The sequence below is a fragment of the Oncorhynchus mykiss genome, chromosome 2, assembly GCF_057628025.1.
Source record: "Oncorhynchus mykiss isolate SJ-2025 chromosome 2, ASM5762802v1, whole genome shotgun sequence".
Lineage (NCBI taxonomy): Eukaryota > Metazoa > Chordata > Actinopteri > Salmoniformes > Salmonidae > Oncorhynchus > Oncorhynchus mykiss.
The window spans coordinates 98,861,367-98,878,866 of NC_143023.1; the positions used below are offsets into that span (position 1 = coordinate 98,861,367).

At 47.7% G+C, this 17,500-nt stretch overlaps 1 protein-coding gene across 1 annotated transcript in view; it reads right to left on the bottom strand.

The window, feature by feature from the left end:
* The window catches only part of LOC118943872 (CD82 antigen), a 53,949-nt gene that overhangs the window by 26,711 nt on the left and 9,738 nt on the right, over positions 1-17,500 (bottom strand). The window contains exons 2-3 of the mRNA XM_036960349.2: positions 16,996-17,068; positions 13,862-13,934 (exon numbers count right to left, since the gene is read on the bottom strand). Of these exons, the coding sequence (XP_036816244.1) occupies positions 13,862-13,934; positions 16,996-17,058 (136 nt within the window). The 5' untranslated portion in view covers positions 17,059-17,068. The remainder of the gene's footprint in view (positions 1-13,861; positions 13,935-16,995; positions 17,069-17,500) is intronic.

Sequence of the window (17,500 nt, forward strand, 5' to 3'; positions counted from 1 at the left end):
GACCTCAGAACATTTTTTTTTAGACCTCCACGAGTTTGGTTCATCCTTGGGAGCAATTTCCAAATGCCTGAAGGTACCACGTTCATCTGTACAAACCATTGTACGCAAGTATAAACACCATGGGACCACGCAGCCATCATACCTCTCAAAAAAGAAACGCATTCTGTCTCCTAGAGCTGAACGTACTTTGGTGCGAAAAGTGCAACTCAATACCAGAACAACAGCAAAGGACCTTGGAAAGATGCTGGAGGAAACAGGTACAAAAGTATCTATATCCACAGTAAACCAGGTCCTATATCAACATAACCTTAAAGGCCGCTCAGCAAGGAAGAACCACTGCTCAAAAACAGCCATAAAAAAGCCAGACTACGGTTTGCAACTGCACATGGGGACAAAGATTGTACTTTTTGGAGTAATGTCCTCTGGTCTGATGAAACAAAAATAGAACTGTTTGGCCATAATGACCATCGTTATGTTTGGAGGAAAAAGGGGGATGCTTGCAAGCCGAAGAACACCATCCCAACCGTGAAGCGCGGGGTGGCAGCATCATGTTGTGGGGGTGCTTTGCTGCAGGAGGGACTGGTGCACGTTTGACCCAAGTTAAACAATTGAAAGGCAATGCTACTAATTGAGTGTATGTAAACTTCTGACCCACTGGGAATGTGATGAAAAAGATACAAGCTGAAATAAATAATTCTCTCTACTATTATTCTGACATTTCACATTCTTAAATTAAAGTAGTGATCCTAACTGACCTAAGGCAGGGAATATTTACTAGGATTAAATGTCAGGAATTTTGAAAAACTGAGCTTAAATGTACTTGGCTAAGGTGTATGTAAACTTCCGACTTCAACTGTATCTAGTTTAAACTGATGGATTTTGATGCTGATTTTTTGTTGTTGTTATGTAAGTTAGATTGAAGTACCGGTGCATCAATTGATGAGGTCTATACCCAAACAACTCCAAAAATAAGTCTCTCACTGTTGCCGCCTGCTATCGACCCCCTACGCTCCCAGCTGTGCAGCTGGACACCATTTGTGAATTGATCACCCCCTATGTAGCTTCAGAGTTCGTTCTGTTTGGTGACCTAAAGTGGGATATGCTTAACACCCCGGCAGTCCTACAATCTAAGCTAGATGCCCTCAATCTCACACAAATCATCAAGGAACCCACCAGGTACAACCCTAAATCCGTAAACATGGGCACCCTAATTGAAATTATCCTGACCAACTTGCCCTCCAAATACCCCTTCGCTGTTTTCAATCAGGATCTCAGCGATCACTGCCTCATATCGTATCTGCTATGGGTCCGCGGTCAAACGACCACCCCTCATCACTGTCAAACGCTCCCTAAAACACTTCTGCGAGCAGGCCTTTCTAATCGACATGGCCCGGGTATCCTGGAAGGATATTGACCTCATCCCGTCAGTCGAGGATGCCTGGTCATTCTTTTCCTGCGGCGTACTGCACTAGCGTAAAATAGTCCCCACGATATGCAACTTTTCAGGGAAGTCAGGAACCAATACACGCAGTCAGTCAGGAGAGCAAAGGCTAGCTTTTTCAAGCAGAAGTTTGCATCCTGTAGCTCTAACTCCAAAAAGTTTTGGGATACTGTAAAGTCCATGGAGAACAAGAGCACCTCCTCCGAGCTGCCCACTGTAATGAGGCTAGGTAACACGGTCACCACCGATAAATCCGTGATAATCGAACATTTCATTAAGCATTTCTCGACAGCTGGACATGCCTTCCTCCTGGCTACTCAAACCCCGGCCAACAGCTCCGCCCCCCCGCAGCTACTCGCCCAAGAATCCCCAGCTTCTCCTTCACCCAAATCCAGAGAGCAGATGTTCTGAAAGAGCTGCAAAACCTGGACCCATGCAAATCAGCTGGGCAAGACAATCTGGACCCTCTCTTTCTAAAACTATCCGCCGCCATTGTTGCAACCCCTATTACGAGCCTGTTCAACCTCTCTTTCGTATTGTCTGAGATCCCTAAAGATTGGAAAGCTGCCGCAGTCATCCCCCTCTTCAAAGGAGGTGACACCCTAGACCCAAACTGTTACAGACCTATATCCATCCTGCCCTGCCTATCTAAAGTCTTCGAAAGCCAAGTTAATAAACAGATCACTGACCATTTCGAATCTCACCGTACCTTCTCCGCTATGCAATCCGGCTTCAGAGGCAGTCATGGGTGCACCTCAGCCACGCTCAAGGTACTAAACGATACCATAACCGCCATCGATAAAAGACAGTACTGTGCAGCCGTCTTCATCGACCTGGCCAAAGGCTTTCGACTCTGTCAATCGCCGTATTCTTATCGGCAGACTCAATAGCCTTGATTTTTCTAATGACTGGTTCACCAACTACTTTGCAGACAGAGTTCAGTGTGCCAAATCAGAGGGCATGTTGTCCGGTCCTCTGGCAGTCTCTATGGGGGTGCCACAGGGTTCAATTCTCGGGCCGACTCTTTTCTCTGTATATATCAATGATGTAGCTCTTGCTGTGGGCGATTCCCTGATCCACCTCTACACAGATGACACAATTATGTATACTTCTGGCCCTTCCTTGGACACTGTGCTAACTAACCTCCAAACGAGCTTCAATGCCATACAACACTCCTTCCGTGGCCTCCAACTGCTCTTAAACGCTAGTAAAACCAAATGCATGCTTTTCAACCGTTCGCTGCCCGCACCCGCCCGATTAGCATCACCACCCTGGACAGTTCTGACCAAGAATATGTGGACAACTATTAATATCTAGGTGTCGGTTAGACGGTAAACTCTCTTTCCAGACTCATATTAAACATCTCCAATCCAAAATCAAATCTAGAATCGGCTTTCTATTTCGCAACAAAGCCTCCTTCACTCATGCCGCCAAACTCAACCTAGTAAAACTGACTATCCTACCGATCCTCGACTTCGGCGATGTCATCAACAAAATAGCTTCCAATACTCTACTCAGCAAACTGGATGCAGTCTATCACAGTGCCATCCGTTTTGTTATCAAATCACCTTATACCACCCACCACTGCGACCTGTATGTTCTAGTCAGCTGGCCCTCGCTACATATCGCTACCAGACCCAGGTCATGGCTCCAGGTCATCTATAAGTCTATTCTAGGTAAAGCTCCACCTTATCTCAGTTCACTGGTCACGATAACAACACCCACCCGTAGCACACGTTCCAGCAGGTATATCTCACTGATCATCCCCAAAGCCAACACCTCATTTGGCCGCCGTTCCTTCCAGTTCTCTGCTGCCAGTGACTGGAACGAATTGCAAAAATCACTGAAGTTGGAGACTTTTATTTCCATCACCAACTTTAAACATCAGCTATCTGAGCAGCTAACGGATCACTGCAGCTGTACATAGTCCATCTGTAAATAGCCCATCCAATCTACCTACCTCATCCCCATTCTGTTTTTATTTTATTTACTTTTCTGCTCTTTTGAACACCAGTACCTCTACTTGCACATCATCATCTGCTCATTTATCACTCCAGTGTTAATCTGCTAAATTGTAATTATTCGCTCCTATGTCCTATTTATTGCCGACCTCCTCATGCCTTTTGCACACACTGTATATAGACTTTCTTTTTTCTACTGTGTCATTGACTTGTTTATTGTGTTATTGGCTTGTTTATTGTTTACTCCATGTGTAACTCTGAGTTGATGTCTGTGTCACACTGCTTTGCTTTATCTTGGCCCGGTTGCAGTTGTAAATGAGAACTTGCTCTCAACTAGCCTACCTGGTTAAATAAAGATTAAATAAAACATTAAAAAATTAAAATGGGACTGTAGTGATGCCTCTTGCACCGAGATGCAGGGCCTTAGACCACTGCGCCACTCGGGAACATGAAGGGGAGGAGACAGGTTAAAGATGAAGGGGAGGAGTCAGGTTAAAGATGAAGGGGAGGAGACAGGTTTAAGATGAAGGGGAGGAGACAGGTTAAAGATGAAGGGGAGGAGTCAGGTTAAAGATGAAGGGGAGGAGTCAGGTTAAAGATGAAGGGGAGGTGACAGGTTAAAGATGAAGGGGAGGAGTCAGGTTAAAGATGAAGGGGAGGAGTCAGGTTAAAGATGAAGGGGAGGAGACAGGTTAAAGATGAAGGGGAGGAGTCAGGTTAAAGATGAAGGGGAGGAGTCAGGTTAAAGATGAAGGGGAGGAGACAGGTTAAAGATGAAGGGGAGGAGTCAGGTTAAAGATGAAGGGGAGGAGTCAGGTTAAAGATGAAGGGGAGGAGAAAGGTTAAAGATGAAGGGGAGGAGTCAGGTTAAAGATGAAGGGGAGGAGACAGGTTAAAGATGAAGGGGAGGAGTCAGGTTAAAGATGAAGGGGAGGAGACAGGTTAAAGATGAAGGGGAGGAGTCAGGTTAAAGATGAAGGGGAGGAGACAGGTTAAAGATGAAGGGGAGGAGACAGGTTAAAGATGAAGGGGAGGAGACAGGTTAAAGATGAAGGGGAGGAGTCAGGTTAAAGATGAAGGGGAGGAGTCAGGTTAAAGATGAAGGGGAGGAGTCAGGTTAAAGATGGAGGGGAGGAGACAGGTTAAAAAAGCTTTTTTAAGTATTGAGACAAATGAGACATGGATTGTGTATGTGCTCCATTCAGAGTGTGAGTGGGCAAGACAAAAGATTCAAGTGCCTTTGAACTGAGTATGTTAGTAGGTGCCAGGTGCACCGGTTTGTGTCAAGAACTGCAACGCTTCTGGGTTTTTCCACGCTCAACAGTCTCCCCTGTGAATCAAGAATGTTCCACCACCCGTCCTATGGACATCCAGCCAACTTGACCCAACATTTTGGAAGCATTGGAGTCAGCATGGGCCAGCATCCCTGTGAGACGCTTTCAACACATTGTAGAGTCAAGGCTTTGTGTCGAAAATAAAATATAATAATCAGAGGAGCCTGCTGCTGCTAGTTAGTTACAGTGGGCCTGCTGCTGCTAGTTAGTTACAGTGGGCCTGCTGCTGCTAGTTAGTTACAGTGGGCCTGCTGCTGCTAGTTAGTTACAGTGGGCCTGCTGCTGCTAGTTAGTTACAGTGGGCCTGCTGCTGCTTGTTAGTTACAGTGGGCCTGCTGCTGCTAGTTCGTTACAGTGGGCCTGCTGCTGCTAGTTCGTTACAGTGGGCCTGCTGCTGCTAGTTAGTTATAGTGGGCCTGCTGCTGCTAGTTAGTTACAGTGGGCCTGCTGCTGCTAGTTAGTTACAGTGGGCCTGCTGCTGCTAGTTAGTTACAGTGGGCCTGCTGCTGCTAGTTAGTTACAGTGGGCCTGCTACTGCTAGTTAGTTACAGTGGGCCTGCTGCTGCTAGTTAGATACAGTGGGCCTGCTGCTGCTTGTTAGATACAGTGGGCCTGCTGCTGCTTGTTAGATACAGTGGGCCTGCTGCTGCTAGTTAGTTACAGTGGGCCTGCTGCTGCTAGTTAGTTACAGTGGGCCTGCTGCTGCTAGTTAGTTACAGTGGGCCTGCTGCTGCTAGTTAGTTACAGTGGGCCTGCTGCTGCTAGTTAGTTACAGTGGGCCTGCTGCTGCTAGTTAGTTACAGTGGGCCTGCTGCTGCTACTTAGTTACAGGGGGCCTGCTGCTGCTAGTTAGTTACAGTGGGCCTGCTGCTGCTAGTTAGTTACAGTGGGCCTGCTGCTGCTAGTTAGTTACAGTGGGCCTGCTGCTGCTAGTTAGTTACAGTGGGCCTGCTGCTGCTAGTTAGTTACAATGGGCCTGCTGCTGCTAGTTAGTTACAGTGGGCCTGCTGCTGCTACTTAGTTACAGGGGGCCTGCTGCTGCTAGTTAGTTACAGTGGGCCTGCTGCTGCTAGTTAGTTACAGTGGGCCTGCTGCTGCTAGTTAGTTACAGTGGGCCTGCTGCTGCTAGTTAGTTACAGTGGGCCTGCTGCTGCTAGTTGGTTACAGTGTTCCTGCTGCTGCTAGTTAGTTATAGTGGGCCTGCTGCTGCTAGTTGGTTACAGTGGGCCTGCTGCTGCTAGTTGGTTACAGTGGGTCTGCTGCTGCTAGTTAGTTACAGTGGGCCTGCTGCTGCTAGTTAGTTACAGTGGGCCTGCTGCTGCTAGTTAGTTACAGTGGGCCTGCTGCTGCTAGTTAGTTACAGTGGGCCTGCTGCTGCTAGTTAGTTACAGTGGGCCTGCTGCTGCTAGTTAGTTACAGTGGGCCTGCTGCTGCTAGTTAGTTATAGTGGGCCTGCTGCTGCTAGTTAGTTACAGTGGGCCTGCAGCTGCTAGTTAGTTACAGTGGGCCTGCTGCTCTGTAGAGGAGGAGAAAGGGGATATGGATAGGAGGAGAAATGGGATATGGATAGGAGGAGGAGGAGGAGAAAGGGGATATGGATAGGAGGAGGAGGAGGAGGAGAAGGAAGGGAATATGGATAGGAGGAGGAGGAGGAAGTTGATATGGATAGGAGGAGGAGAAGGAAGGGGATATGGATAGGAGGAGGAGAGTAGACAGAATAGGAGCCCGTCCCATGGAGTAGGAGGAGGAAGGGGATATGGATAGGAGAAGGAAGGGCTATCTTCAAGGTCGGTCCCAGGAAGCAGGGGAAGCATACAGGATGTAATCTGTAGGAACAGCTGGATAATAAATAACAGTGAGTCTGAGCTGCCGTTCTAGGATGATGAAGAGGACGGGCTGTGCTCTGTGTTATGTCCCTTCCTGGCCAACGATAAGCTCGACACTGACCTTGGTTGGAACATCCAGTCAGACCCATATTTACACAAATGTCTCAGAGTACGAGGGCTGATCTAGGATCAGTTTAAGATCATACTGAATAAGAAGCTATGAACAGAGAGGAACTGATCCCAGATCAGCAGTTGTGGACGCCAGCCCAGCTAAAAGATAGCCTAAACAGCAGTCTCCAATCAACAGTCAGTGGCCTTGGATGTGATGCAGTGGCAGTCATTCCAGAATCTCTCTCTCTTAGAATCTCTCTCTCTCTCTCTCTTAGAATCTCTCTCTCTCTTAGAATCTCTCTCTCTCTCTTAGAATCTCTCTCTCTCTCTCTCTTAGAATCTCTCTCTCTCTTAGAATCTCTCTCTCTCTCTTAGAATCTCTCCCTCTCTCTTAGAATCTCTCTCTCTCTCTCAGAATCTCTCTCTCTCTTAGAATCTCTCTCTCTCTCTCTTAGAATCTCTCTCTCTCTCTCTCTTAGAATCTCTCTCTCTCTCTCTCTTAGAATCTCTCTCTCTCTCTCTTAGAATCTCTCTCTCTCTCTCTCTTAGAATCTCTCTCTCTCTCTTAGAATCTCTCTCTCTCTCTTAGTGAAATAAATCATTTAGCCTTCTTTATTTTGGCCAGGAAAGTCCCTTGAGATGAGTAACCTCTTTTTGGAGGGAGACTTGTAACTAGATACATGACCAGAGAAGATAGAGGACCCAGTCTGAGAGGTCTGGGAAACAGGTCCAGTTTTTGTGTGTGTGTGTGTGTGTGTGTGTGTGTGTGTGTGTGTGTGTGTGTGTGTGTGTGTGTGTGTGTGTGTGTGTGTGTGTTAGTCACTGAGAGATCTGGGAAAACACAGTTCTTGTTGTTACTTGTCAAACTCTTCTCTATCGCATCTCATTACTTAGGCCCCTATGGACGTTCCAGCCTAAATATAGACTCCTGTCTCAGAGGGTTAGCTGGATTTGGAGAGACCAGTGAGATCTGAGGGTTAGGTGGATTTGGAGAGACCAGTGAGACGTGGCTCAGAGGGAAAGGTGGATTTGGAGAGACCAGTGAGATCTGGCTCAGAGGGTTAGATGGATTTGGAGAGACCAGTGAGATCTGGCTCAGAGGGTTAGGTGGATTTGGAGAGACCAGTGAGATCTGGCTCAGAGGGTTAGGTGGATTTGGAGAGACCAGTGAGATCTGGCTCAGAGGGTTAGGTGGATTTGGAGAGACCAGTGAGATCTGGCTCAGAGGGTTAGGTGGATTTGGAGAGACCAGTGAGATCTGACTCAGAGGGTTAGGTGGATTTGGAGAGACCAGTGAGACGTGGCTCAGAGGGATATTTGGAGAGACCAGTGAGATCTGGCTCAGAGGGTTTGGTGGATTTGGAGAGACCAGTGAGATCTGGCTCAGAGGGTTAGATGGATTTGGAGAGACCAGTGAGATCTGACTCAGAGGGTTAGGTGGATTTGGAGAGACCAGTGAGATCTGGCTCAGAGGGTTAGATGGATTTGGAGAGACCAGTGAGATCTGGCTCAGAGGGTTAGGTGGATTTGGAGAGACCAGTGAGATCTGACTCAGAGGGTTAGGTGGATTTGGAGAGACCAGTGAGATCTGAGGGTTAGGTGGATTTGGAGAGACCAGTGAGATCTGGCTCAGAGGGTTAGATGGATTTGGAGAGACCAGTGAGATCTGGCTCAGAGGGTTAGGTGGATTTGGAGAGACCAGTGAGATCTGGCTCAGAGGGTTAGGTGGATTTGGAGAGACCAGTGAGATCTGGCTCAGAGGGTTAGATGGATTTGGAGAGACCAGTGAGATCTGGCTCAGAGGGTTAGGTGGATTTGGAGAGACCAGTGAGATCTGGCTCAGAGGGTTAGGTGGATTTGGAGAGACCAGTGAGATCTGACTCAGAGGGTTAGGTGGATTTGGAGAGACCAGTGAGATCTGAGGGTTAGGTGGATTTGGAGAGACCAGTGAGATCTGGCTCAGAGGGTTAGATGGATTTGGAGAGACCAGTGAGATCTGGCTCAGAGGGTTAGATGGATTTGGAGAGACCAGTGAGATCTGGCTCAGAGGGTTAGGTGGATTTGGAGAGACCAGTGAGATCTGGCTCAGAGGGTTAGGTGGATTTGGAGAGACCAGTGAGATCTGGCTCAGAGGGTTAGATGCACTCTAACCTCCTGCTGCATGGAACTATTCTCCAAGACAAGCCTCCAAAGCAGTTCAAAAAGAAAGTGACAAAAAGTTTCTCAAATGAAAAGAAACATCACTGAGGACTCCTCTAAGAGATACTGCAGCTCCCAGCTGAGGCTGAACACATTGAAAACATTTACAATGAATCAGGCAGATTTATAGTAGGTAGCTTTCCTATCCATGATTCCCTGGCTGGCCTTCCTCTCTGTAGGTTAAGGGCGAGACAACAGTGGGGCTTCCTACTGACTTGTTGTCTGTGGTGTTAAGAAACAAACAACTAGTGTAGGAAAGGTGGTGGGCATCTCTGTTACCTCCTCACACGAAACAGACCTGACAACATCTGTGTGTGTGTGTGTGTGTGTGTGTGTGTGTGTGTGTGTGTGTGTGTGTGTGTGTGTGTGTGTGTGTGTGTGTGTCACTCTAGGGAAGTGACACTGTCTATGAACAGGGTTAGTAGGTGTGATGTAAGATGCTATTCTCAAACACAGGATATGACTGCTTGAGATGGCCTGATAACAAACCTAAAAAGAGAGCCTGTCACTTCCCCGTGGTCTGAGAACGTTGATTTACAGTGCATTCAGAAAGTATTCAGGCCCTTTGACTTTTTCAACATTTTGTTACGTTACAGCCTTATTCTAAAATAGATTACATTGTTTTTCCCCTCATCAGTCTACACACAATACCCCATAACGACATCACAATACCCCATAATGACATCACAATAACGCAAAATGACATCACAACACTCCAAAATGACATCACAATACCCCAAAATGACATGGCAAAAACAGATTTTTATAAAAAAAATTCACATTTATTACAAATGAAAAACAGAAATATGACATTTACATAAGTATTCAGACACTTTACTCTGTACTGTTGAAGCACCTTTGTCAGTGATTACAGCCTCGAGTCTTCATGTGTATGACGCTACAAGCTTGGCACACCCGTATTTGGGGAGTTTCTCCCATTGTTCTCTGTAGATCCTCTCAAGCTCTGTCAGGTTGGATGGGGAGCGTCGCTACACAGCTATTTTCAGGTCTCTCCAAAGATCGGGTTCAAGTCTGGGCTCTGGCTGGGCCTCTTAAGGACATTCAGAGACTTGTCTCAAAACCATTCCTGGATTGTCTTGGCTGTGTGCTTAGGGTCGTTGACCTGTTGGAAGGCGAACCTTCGCCCCAGTCGGAGGTCTTGAGCACTCTGGAGCAGGTTTTCATCAAGGATCTCCCTGTACTTTGTGCCGTTCATCTTTCCCTTGATTCTGAAAAACATCCCCAAAGCATGATGCTGTCACCACCATGCTTCACCGTAGGGATGGTGCCAGGTTTCCTCCAGATGGGCCAAAGAGTTCAATCTTGGTTTCATCAGACCAGAGAATCTTGTTTCTCATGGTCTGAGAGTCCTTTAGGTGCCTTTTGACTCCAAGCGGACTGTCATGTGCCTTTTACTAAGGAGTGGCTTCTGTCTGGTCACTCTACCATAAAGGCCTCCTTGGTAGAGTGCTGCAGAGATGGTTGTCCTTCTGGAAGGTTCTCCCATCCCCACAGAGGAACTCTGGAGCTCTGTCAGAGTGACCATCAGGTTCTTGGTCACTTTCTCCCTGATTGATCATGATTGCACATTTCTAAAAACCTGTTTTTGTTTTGTCATTATCATTATCATTATGTGTAGATTGATGAGGGGGGGGGGGGAATGATTTAATCCATTTTAGAATAAGGCTGTAACGTAATAAAATGTGGAATAGGTCAAGGGGCTCTGAATACTTCCTGAATGCACTGGTATGTATAATGTGACTAGGCATCAGGATATATGATTTATATGTATGTCTTCCTGGGCGCTCACTGAAAACAGTCAGAACTATTGCCCAGCACGGGTACAAACGGGCAGCAGTTTAGCAATTCTCTAGCAAGCCGGTAGAATAATTGATGATACTTGACGGAAAAGAGTACATTGATTTAAATGATTTTGTTTTAAGCCTTCCCCAAATCATAACCTATCCCCCACCATCGGAATGAATACCTAAACTTAACCCTTTTGAGTCGTTTCCATTTTAACCCTGTAACCATGGGGAATAAACACGTCAAAATATACGTTTAGCGAATTTTGAAGTGATGCTATGAAATCCTGGTGAGTGTTGTCCGACCAGATGGAGTTCTAGTGGTTGTCCGACCTGATGGAGTTCTAGTTTCTAGTGGTTGTCCGACCAGATGGAGTTCTAGTGGTTGTCCGACCAGATGGAGTTCTAGTTTCTAGTGGTTGTCCGACCAGATGGAGTTCTAGTTTCTAGTGGTTGAGTGACCAGATGGAGTTCTAGTTTCTAGTGGTTGAGTGACCAGATGGAGTTCTAGTTTCTAGTGGTTGTCCGACCAGATGGAGTTCTAGTTTCTAGTGGTTGTCCGACCAGATGGAGTTCTAGTGGTTGTCCGACCAGATGGAGTTCTAGTGGTTGTCCGACCAGATGGAGTTCTAGTTTCTAGTGGTTGAGTGACCAGATGGAGTTCTAGTTTCTAGTGGTTGAGTGACCAGATGGAGTTCTAGTGGTTGAGTGACCAGATGGAGTTCTAGTTTCTAGTGGTTGTCCAACCAGATGGAGTTCTAGTTTCTAGTGGTTGTCCGACCAGATGGAGTTCTAGTTTCTAGTGGTTGTCCGACCAGATGGAGTTCTAGTGGTTGTCCGACCAGATGGAGTTCTAGTTTCTAGTGGTTGAGTGACCAGATGGAGTTCTAGTTTCTAATGGTTGAGTGACCAGATGGAGTTCTAGTGGTTGAGTGACCAGATGGAGTTCTAGTGGTTGAGTGACCAGATGGAGTTCTAGTTTCTAGTGGTTGTCCGACCAGATGGAGTTCTAGTTTCTAGTGGTTGTCCGACCAGATGGAGTTCTAGTTTCTAGTGGTTGAGTGACCAGATGGAGTTCTAGTTTCTAGTGGTTGAGTGACCAGATGGAGTTCTAGTGGTTGAGTGACCAGATGGAGTTCTAGTTTCTAGTGGTTGTCCGACCAGATGGAATTCTAGTTTCTAGTGGTTGTCCGACCAGATGGAGTTCTAGTTTCTAGTGGTTGTCCGACCAGATGGAGTTCTAGTTTCTAGTGGTTGAGTGACCAGATGGAGTTCTAGTTTCTAGTGGTTGTCCGACCAGATGGAGTTCTAGTTTCTAGTGGTTGAGTGACCAGATAGATTTCTTGTTTCTAGTGGTTGAGTGACCAGATGGAGTTCTAGTTTCTAGTGTTTGAGTGACCAGATGGAGTTCTAGTTTCTAGTGGTTGAGTGACCAGATGGAGTTCTAGTTTCTGGTGGTTGAGTGACCAGATGGAGTTCTAGTTTCTAGTGATTGAGTGACCAGATGATGGATTTCTTGTTTCTAGTGGTTAAGTGACCAGATGGATTTCTTGTGGTTGAGTAACCAGATGGAGTTCTAGTTTCTAGTGGTTGAGTGACCAGATAGATTTCTTGTTTCTAGTGGTTGAGTGACCAGATAGATTTCTTGTTTCTAGTGGTTGAGTGACCAGATAGATTTCTTGTTTCTAGTGGTTGAGTGTACCACAGCGTACCACATGCTTTCCTGTGAGGGTCACGTTTTAGTTTCAGTGCCTACATCCCTCTGCTCTGAGATAATAGCCCTTTACCCTTGGGGTGGGGTTCGTGGGAGTGGGGCCAGTAAAATAAAATCCACATTAACTGCACACACTGGGCTAAGGGTTTAGGATTGGACACAGACTGGGCTAAGGGTTTAGGATTGGACACAGACTGGGCTAAGGGTTTAGGATTGGACACAGACTGGGCTAAGGGTTTAGGATTGGACACAGACTGGGCTAAGGGTTTAGGATTGGACACAGACTGGGCTAAGGGTTTAGGATTGGACACAGACTGGGCTAAGGGTTTAGGATTGGACACAGACTGGGCTAAGGGTTTAGGATTGGACACAGACTGGGCTAAGGGTTTAGGATTGGACACAGACTGGGCTAAGGGTTTAGGATTGGACACAGACTGGGCTAAGGGTTTAGGATTGGACACAGACTGGGCTAAGGGTTTAGGATTGGACACAGACTGGGCTAAGGGTTTAGGATTGGACAAAGACTGGGCTAAGGGTTTAGGATTGGACACAGACTGGGCTAAGGGTTTAGGATTGGACACAGACTGGGCTAAGGGTTTAGGATTGGACACAGACTGGGCTAAGGGTTTAGGATTGGACACACACTGGGCTAAGGGTTTAGGATTGGACACAGACTGGGCTAAGGGTTTAGGATTGGACACAGACTGGGCTAAGGGTTTAGGATTGGACACAGACTGGGCTAAGGGTTTAGGATTGGACACACACTGGGCTAAGGGTTTAGGATTGGACACAGACTGGGCTTAGCGTTTAGGATTGGACACAGACTGGGCTAAGGGTTTAGGATTGGACACAGACTGGGCTAAGGGTTTAGGATTGGACACAGACTGGGCTAAGGGTTTAGGATTGGACACAGACTGGGCTAAGGGTTTAGGATTGGACACAGACTGGGCTAAGGGTTTAGGATTGGACACAGACTGGGCTAAGGGTTTAGGATTGGACACAGACTGGGCTAAGGGTTTAGGATTGGACACAGACTGGGCTAAGGGTTTAGGATTGGACACAGACTGGGCTAAGGGTTTAGGATTGGACACAGACTGGGCTAAGGGTTTAGGATTGGACACAGACTGGGCTAAGGGTTTAGGATTGGACACAGACTGGGCTAAGGGTTTAGGATTGGACACAGACTGGGTAGTAACGGTTTAGGATCTGATAAGCACACTTTTCAATCCTCACATTGACTTGACAAGTATCAGAACAGACTGCTTTGTCTCTGTGTGAGGGTGTGGTGTGTGGTGTGTGTGTGTGGTGTGTGTGTGTGTGTGTGGTGTAGGTGTGTGTGTTGTGGTGTGGTGTGGTGTGGTGTGGTGTGTGTGTGTGTGTGTGTGTGTGTGTGTGTGTGTGTGTGTGTGTGTGTGTGTGTGTGTGTGTGTGTGTGTGTGGTGTGTGTATGTGTGTGTGTGTGTAACTTACGCAGAACAGCGATAAAGCTCTGGTTATCCAGAAGGACCCACAGTCCAAAGCTCATGATCAACACTCCACAGATCTACAGAGGACACAGAAGTTCACACATTTTGCTTAACAGTAGCTACAGTATATAAGGCCGCCAAGTACACAACTGAAAATATAGAGGTCAGTGCAGATACCAGATCTGTGAGATAAAACACTGGAAAACAAGACAGAGGGTGAGAATGTACTCGATCTCTCTGCTTCTCTGTCTCTCTCTCTCTCTCTCTCTCCTCTCTCCCCTCCCCTCTCTCTTCTTTCTCCTCTCTCCCTTCCCTCCACTATCTCCCCTTTCCCCTCTCTCCCTCTCTCTCTCGTCCCTTCCCTCCCCTCTCCTCCCTCTCCACACTCCCTCCTTCCCTCCCCTCCCCTCCTCTCTCTCTCCCCTCCCCTCTCTTATCTCTTCTTTCTCCTCTCTCCCTTCCCTCCCCTCTCCCCCCTCCCTCCCTCCCCTCCCGTCTCTTATCTCTCCTCTCTCCCTCTCTCTTCCCTCCCCTCTCCTCTCCCCTCTCCCCCCTCCCTCCCTCCCCTCCCATCTCCTCTCCTCTCTCCCAACTGGGACTGATAAGATCCTCTCACTCCATCTCTCTTTGCCTCTCTCTCTAATCAGACTCAGACTAACTGAACACATAGAGGGACAGTTTCCCAGATACAGATTAAGTAAAATCTTCAAAGTGCTTTTTTACACCAGGAAGTTCTAGGTTGTGTGTTCAGGAAACCGGCACAAGAGCGAGGCTGAACAGCTGAAAGGGAGCTAGACTAGTAACAGACAGTAAGTCTAGACCAGAACTAAGAGGTCTGGACCTGATCTGAGGTTTTCCTTTCATTCTTATTTCAAGCCCAGAACACCTCTAGCGCTAGTGGCACCATCATCTCCCTGGTAACAAGGCTATAAAGAAGTCTAAGTACAGACCCCATGTGTAATTTAGAGGGACTATGTCTAGGAGGTCTCTAGGGGACGTCTCCCCAAACGATGAGAGGGTCCCGCTAATTCACCACCTCCCCTGGCCTGGAAATGGAAACCCCACACCCCTCCACCACCACATATTAACCCAGACAGACACAGAGACAGACACAGAGACAGACACAGAGACAGACACAGAGAGAGACACAGAGAGAGACAGACCAGACAGACAGCGAGACTGACAGACAGTGAGAGAGACAGACAGACACAGAGACAGACAGACAAAGAGAGTGACAGACCAGACAGACAGCGAGAGAGACAGACAGAGAGACAGACTGACCAGACAAACAGACAGAGAGCGAGAGAGACAGACCAGACAGACAGTGAGAGAGACAGACACAGAGACAGACAGACCAGACAGACAGCGAGAGAGACAGACAGCGTGAGAGACAGACACAGAGACAGACAGACCAGACAGACAGCGAGAGAGACAGACAATGGGCGAGTCAGTCTGTCTGGGGGAGAAGAGGTAGAGAGTCAGTCTGTCTGGGGGAGAAGAGGTAGAGTCAGTCTGTCTGGGGGAGGAGAGGTAGAGAGTCAGTCTGTCTGGGGGAGGAGAGGTAGAGAGTCAGTCTGTCTGGGGGAGGAGAGGTAGAGTCAGTCTGTCTGGGGGAGAAGAGGTAGAGTCAGTCTGTCTGGGGGAGGAGAGGTAGAGTCAGTCTGTCTGGGGGAGGAGAGGTAGAATCAGTCTGTCTGGGGGAGGAGACGTAGAGTCAGTCTGTCTGGGGGAGGAGAGGTAGAGTCAGTCTGTCTGAGGGAGGAGAGGTAGAGTCAGTCTGTCTGGGGGAGGAGACGTAGAGTCAGTCTGTCTGGGGGAGAAGAGGTAGTCAGTCTGTCTTGGGAGGAGACGTAGAGTCAGTCTGTCTGGGGGAGGAGAGGTAGAGTCAGTCTGTCTGGGGAGGAGAGGTAGACTGTCAGTCTATCTGGGGGAGGAGGGGTAGAGAGTCAGTCTGTCTGGGGGAGGAGAGGTAGAGAGTCAGTCTGTCTGGGGGAGGAGAGGTAGAGTCAGTCTGTCTGGGGGAGGAGGGGTAGAGAGTCAGTCTGTCTGGGGGAGGAGAGGTAGAATCAGTCTGTCTGGGGGAGGAGACGTAGAGTCAGTCTGTCTGGGGGAGGAGACGTAGAGTCAGTCTGTCTGGGGGAGGAGAGGTAGAGTCAGTCTGTCTGGGGGAGGAGAGGTAGAGTCAGTCTGTCTGGGGGAGGAGAGGTAGAGTCAGTCTGTCTGGGGGAGGAGAGGTAGAGAGTTAGTGATGGTTTAATAGAGGAGTTGATGAGCCAGTTTCAGCTGTCTGGGTTTAGATTGAACCCACCAGTTAGTCCTACAATATGTAGGATTCTCTGCCAGGTCTCCCTTGAAGGGAGGATTCTGTGCCAGGTCTCCCTTGAAGGGAGGATTCTCTGCCAGGTCTCCCTTGAAGGGAGGATTCTCTGCCAGGTCTCCCTTGAAGGGAGGATTCTCTGCCAGGTCTCCCTTGAAGGGAGGATTCTCTGCCAGGTCTCCCTTGAAGGGAGGATTCTCTGCCAGGTCTCCCTTGAAGGGAGGATTCTCTGCCAGGTCTCCCTTGAAGGGAGGATTCTCTGCCAGGTCTCCCTTGAAGGGAGGATTCTCTGCCAGGTCTCCCTTGAAGGGAGGATTCTCTGCCAGGTCTCCCTGGAAGGGAGGATTCTCTGCCAGGTCTCCCTTGGAGGGAGGATTCTCTGCCAGGTCTCCCTTGGAGGGAGGATTCTCTGCCAGGTCTCCCTTGAAGGGAGGATTCTCTGCCAGGTCTCCCTGGAAGGGAGGATTCTCTGCCAGGTCTCCCTTGGAGGGAGGATTCTCTGCCAGGTCTCCCTTGAAGGGAGGATTCTCTGCCAGGTCTCCCTTGAAAGGAGGATTCTCTGCCAGGTCTTATTTGCGAATAAGGTCTTTTGATCTAAATGGGACTAGCTGGTTAAATAAAGGCTCTATCTGAAAACCACTGATTCTGTCTCTGTGAGATGACTGCTCCAGTAAGAGACACTTCTCGGGTTGGCAGGTAACATTTACCTTTCTAACTATCTTACAGCCTTTCGTTTTCAAACTGCCTACGATATTCAAATGACAGTGAAAACATTAACAACTTCCATTCAGACAAGTAATGATAGGAGTGATGTCACTTACAAAGAAGATGAGGTTGAACAGGAACAGGAAGTACTTGGTTGCTGTGATGCATCCCTTCCCCATGGTTACGCTTCTGCAACAGAGAATAAGGTGTTGAGAGAGAGGTTAGTACTTCCTGTTAGTATCCTGTTAAATCCCCTTAAATTGAGAGAGAGAGAGAGAGAGGTTAGCACTTCCTGTTAGTAACTATTTGCACGTCATTACAACGCTGTAAACAGACATAATATGACATTTTAAATGTATTTATTCTTTTGGAACTTCTGTGAGTTTAATGTTTACTTTCCTTTTTTTGTTTTGTTAATTTCACTTTTGGTTAGTATCTATTTCACTTGCTTTGGCAATGTTAACACATGTTTCCCATGCCAATAAAGCCCCTTGAATTGAATTGAATTGAATTGAGAGAGAGACAGAGAGACAGAGAGACAGAGAGAGAGAGAGAGAGAGAGAGAGAGAAACAGACAGAGAGAGAGAGACAGAGAGAGAGAGAGAGAGAGAGAGAGACAGA